Here is a 4,347-nt window from a genome sequence, read left to right as displayed (position 1 = left end):
TATATAATTCGTGTTTTTTTAAATTTTATATATATATATAATTTAAAAAAACACGAATTTATAATAATATCATCATTATCGTTGTGATTAATAGTTTATGTAAATATAAGAAGGAAAAAGAGAGAAAGGATTAGCATTAAAAATGTCTCGCAAATCTTAAGATAAATTTACATCAAAACATGTGAACTTAAATAAATCATGGTGTTTTCTCGGACGGACTCACGATCTTTTAGTGAATAAGCAAACCAAACGGAAAGAGGATCTTGGTTAATCTTACTAATCTTCAATGATTGTTCTGTTTTCCAGTGGCGAGACTACACAGTGACCGATCAAAACCGCGGCCTAACGATATTGCAGATCTGCCAATCACCGACACGCGAAGGGATGAAGACGATAATGCCCGAGGACCTAATCATTGAGAAACCAGCTAAATTCTAAGTAAATTCTCTTTGTATTATGTCGCTAAACCAAATCGGAAATCATTTGATTATAAATATAAACTTTTTCGGCTTTAGCTATATTAAAATTATTTTTTGTGCAAAATAATTGCGGTCTTAATAACGTCTTCAGTTCCAGGAAAATAATTATAATCAATACTTATTATTTTTTTAACATTTTAAATTGTTACAAATAATTTTGTATATTTACCTACTTCTATTTGTGCAATATGGGCGTAATTGTAAAAAACTTATTTACTTTTATTATTCCTGTTTCAGTTTACTGGTAAACATTTTTTCGTGATACCAAGATAGTTTGAATAACATATTGATAATAATAGTTTCCTGAGAATAGTTTAGAAAATATCATTGATAATAATAGAAGTGTGTTCAATATTGTTATATTTGTAACGAATGGATTTTGATTACGATGAAATATCGTCCGTAGCGTAATGATGCATTTAAATATGCATCTCACATACTGTGCGTGATTGATCAAACGGTAATATAGCATAATTGCACAAATTTGCGTGTAATAATAAATGATCCATTTTATCTATATAAATATTTAAATAAAAAGTATCGCAGATTTAGGTATAAAGATTAAATAAAATTTATGAAAATAGCATAATTATGTTAGCTCTGTTAAATATAAGGCTGATTGTCAGCAACGAGTCAGAGTTTATCGCGTTGAATATCGTAATACGCTTGATATTTCCTAATATTACCCTTTGCACTTCACTAAAGTTGCATCCATCGATAAAAAATAAAATAAAACTAAGCAATTATCTTCGAGTTGTTGTACCAAGTCATCTCATGATACGGATATTGGGAACTCTTAAGTAAGATTAATCGATATTATACCTCATCAATCTAATTAATAACTTTTTTATGTTAGAGCGATTTACTTCTAACTATAATTTATATATATATATATATATAAAACATTCTATTAAAATATTTTATAAAATGAAAAAGACTATAATATAAAAAACAATAAAATCATTGGTTTTTAAACTTACGAATATCTTATATTATAATTAAAGATTAAAGTAGGTATATTTTATAAAACACTTTCAACATATAAAATACAAAAGGTAAAGGATATGAGAACTACTGAACCGATACAAAGTGTTATCGCCAAGAATGATCAAAAAATATCGCTAAGAACTTGAATTCCAATCTCTCATGAAGTAATTCTATTCGTTCTGTATCTCGTACATTCTGCGCATATAAGAATTACAGTACGAATGACGTAACGTAACATACATCTGATAACTGCGTATATAAAGTGTTTCAGAAAAAACTGTATAGATAAATAGACTCCAAACAATTTACATTTCTCTTTCATAACAAAAAATTATTTGAAGTATATTTAAATTTGAATTTAGTAAATATATAATTAATAACTAATATAATTCACAATTAATTTATGTAATAATTTCTCCAAAAGTTTAATTAAACATTTTAACATTTAAAAATATTTTGAATAAAAAGTATAATTAAATATTTTAAATAAACATTTTTTGTATTTTTAATTAAATATTTTATTGTGAAAATACCACAATGAAATTGCAGTTAAATCGAATTTTAAACGGAAATTATTTTTCTGACCAAAAATTTAATAATTCATTCGAATAAACGAATTTTAGAATGATATATACTTTTAAGACACCTTGTATAGGTCCGCAACTACTTGCGAACCGGTCGGGCTTGATGAGATCCATTTGATCTGCACCAGTCAGTCGATAAACAGGTTTATATCAGTAGGCAAACTCACCGATTTGTGTCTGTAAAAAAGTAGTGCTAACTGATCTAATTGAATTTCTACGTCTAATAAATCTATTTCCAATTAAATCGACTCTATGAAACTATAAATATTAAAAAATTTTTCAGATTTCTGAACAGAATCATGTCCACGGATGTGCGAGGCATTATATTATCTGGAGTTGAATTGGCCAAGTAAGTGACGTTCATTCGTGCAAGTATAAGCGTGTTGCAAAAGAAAGAGATTATTCATTTGTTTACGATTTATCAATTCAATGATAATGAAACAATTGGTCCGTTCGATTTGTTTATACTTTTTTTACACTTTTTACACTTGAAATAAGATAGATATATACATTTGGTACTGAAAAGAGAGAAAGCAAAGATGCTAAGTGTAAAAAATGTAAGTAAATCGAACAGACTAATGATACAGCAATTTACAAAAATATGTCACGAATAAAACTAATATTGATAACAATAAAATATTAAAGATTTATAAAGTTTACTAATCAGAATATAAACATATAAAAATAATATATTAAATAATGTGTACAGAATGTTTTAAAACGAATAGCAATATATATGCATATATCATGTATCTTTATAAGGTTATGACATTTTGAATATGCGAACACATATTTCTGCATAATAAAATACAAAAACAAAAATAATAGAGCAATAAACCCAATACAAATATTAAAATTTTACACACATAATTCTTTGTTATCTCTACTTAAAATATATACAAGTATCTACAAATTGCCCGCGAAATTCAAATGTCTTTAGACTAAGATTTTAATTATATGGAATTATATTTCTTCCTTACAATAAATAATTGCAGACAATCCAATCGTAAGATAGAGTTAATTTAAAATAAACTCTCCCCGCCGGATAAATAATTTAAAAATTCATGAAAACCTTTATTATTATTAAGTTTGATTATTATTATTAAGTATTATTATTATTAAGTATGAAAATATATAATCTAAATTTTTTTAAGAATATCTTTCTATTATTTTATAAAAATAGGCAATATACACGAATTTATTTTGGTATATCTAACAAACATGTGCAATAAAACTTTATAGAGAAATTCGAGAAGGCCTAATCAAAGATGTGAGCGTCTTAAAAGAGCAATTACCTGATTTTGCACCGGGCCTGGCTATCGTCCAGGTAGGCGCGAGAGAAGATTCGAACGTCTACATCAAAATGAAAATTAATGCGGCCCGGGAAATAGGTATCAATGTTCGTCGTTGTCAGCTTCCTAACACCACAACGGAAATAGAACTCATCAACAAAGTTACCAAACTGAATAATGATCCAAATATTCACGGAATTATTGTGCAAATGCCACTTGACAGCGTCAATAAAATCAATTCTCATCTAATCACCGATTTAGTATCCCCAAATAAAGATGTTGATGGGTAAATATATAACTATTATTTAAAATAGATATAATAGATAAATTTATCTTTTTATCTCTAGAAAGCCTCTGAAATATATGCTCTTTTCCATTTGGAAAAGTATATATTTCATCTATCTTATTTTAATAGTTACTATATATAAAACTTATAATTTTTAGTAAAATTAATCCCGTATTTCGCAAAAATAATTAATTTTAATTAATATTGAAAAAATAGTATTGAAAAAATCTCAACTTTAATATAACATGACTTTTTTTTTAATTATAAGCAATTATTAATTTATCATCATTGGCAATATCTTGTTCACATCTAAGCAGAACAACAAGTTATTATGATATCAAAATGATGTTAAAATGACTCCAAAATGATCACTAAAAGTCATTTTTCAATCATTTCCGATTCATTTTAATGTCATTTTGACATTATCGTGACTTATCATGTTGTTGAGTATATACAATACATTCGTTATTACGAAAGCGCGATATCAAAGGAATTTTGTAACACATCTGATAAATAAGAGAGAAAACAGGAATATATGCCCTTTGACTTACCCACTTTGATAGTAATGCATAGGAGATGATTTAAACAAAAAAGTTATATTTTAAAGAATTATAATTAAAGTGAGAAACAATATTATATATACTGTAATAATAATGTTCGCAAAAATCTTTTTCCTATCAATGATATTCTTTTCACGAACTGTAGTATATATATATATA

At 26.3% G+C, this 4,347-nt stretch overlaps 1 protein-coding gene across 1 annotated transcript in view; it reads left to right on the top strand.

Moving 5' to 3' along the window:
* Window positions 1–2,153: 2,153 nt before the first annotated feature.
* LOC108750396 (C-1-tetrahydrofolate synthase, cytoplasmic) overlaps window positions 2,154–4,347 on the top strand; it is an 8,337-nt gene continuing 6,143 nt past the window's right edge. The window contains exons 1-3 of the mRNA XM_018489810.1: window positions 2,154–2,229; window positions 2,334–2,399; window positions 3,293–3,628. Coding sequence (XP_018345312.1) covers window positions 2,350–2,399; window positions 3,293–3,628 — 386 coding nt within the window. The 5' untranslated portion in view covers window positions 2,154–2,229; window positions 2,334–2,349. The remainder of the gene's footprint in view (window positions 2,230–2,333; window positions 2,400–3,292; window positions 3,629–4,347) is intronic.

This window comes from Trachymyrmex septentrionalis, unplaced genomic scaffold (genome assembly GCF_001594115.1).
Source record: "Trachymyrmex septentrionalis isolate Tsep2-gDNA-1 unplaced genomic scaffold, Tsep1.0 scaffold37, whole genome shotgun sequence".
Lineage (NCBI taxonomy): Eukaryota > Metazoa > Arthropoda > Insecta > Hymenoptera > Formicidae > Trachymyrmex > Trachymyrmex septentrionalis.
This window is presented reverse-complemented; position numbering and strand designations above follow the sequence as displayed.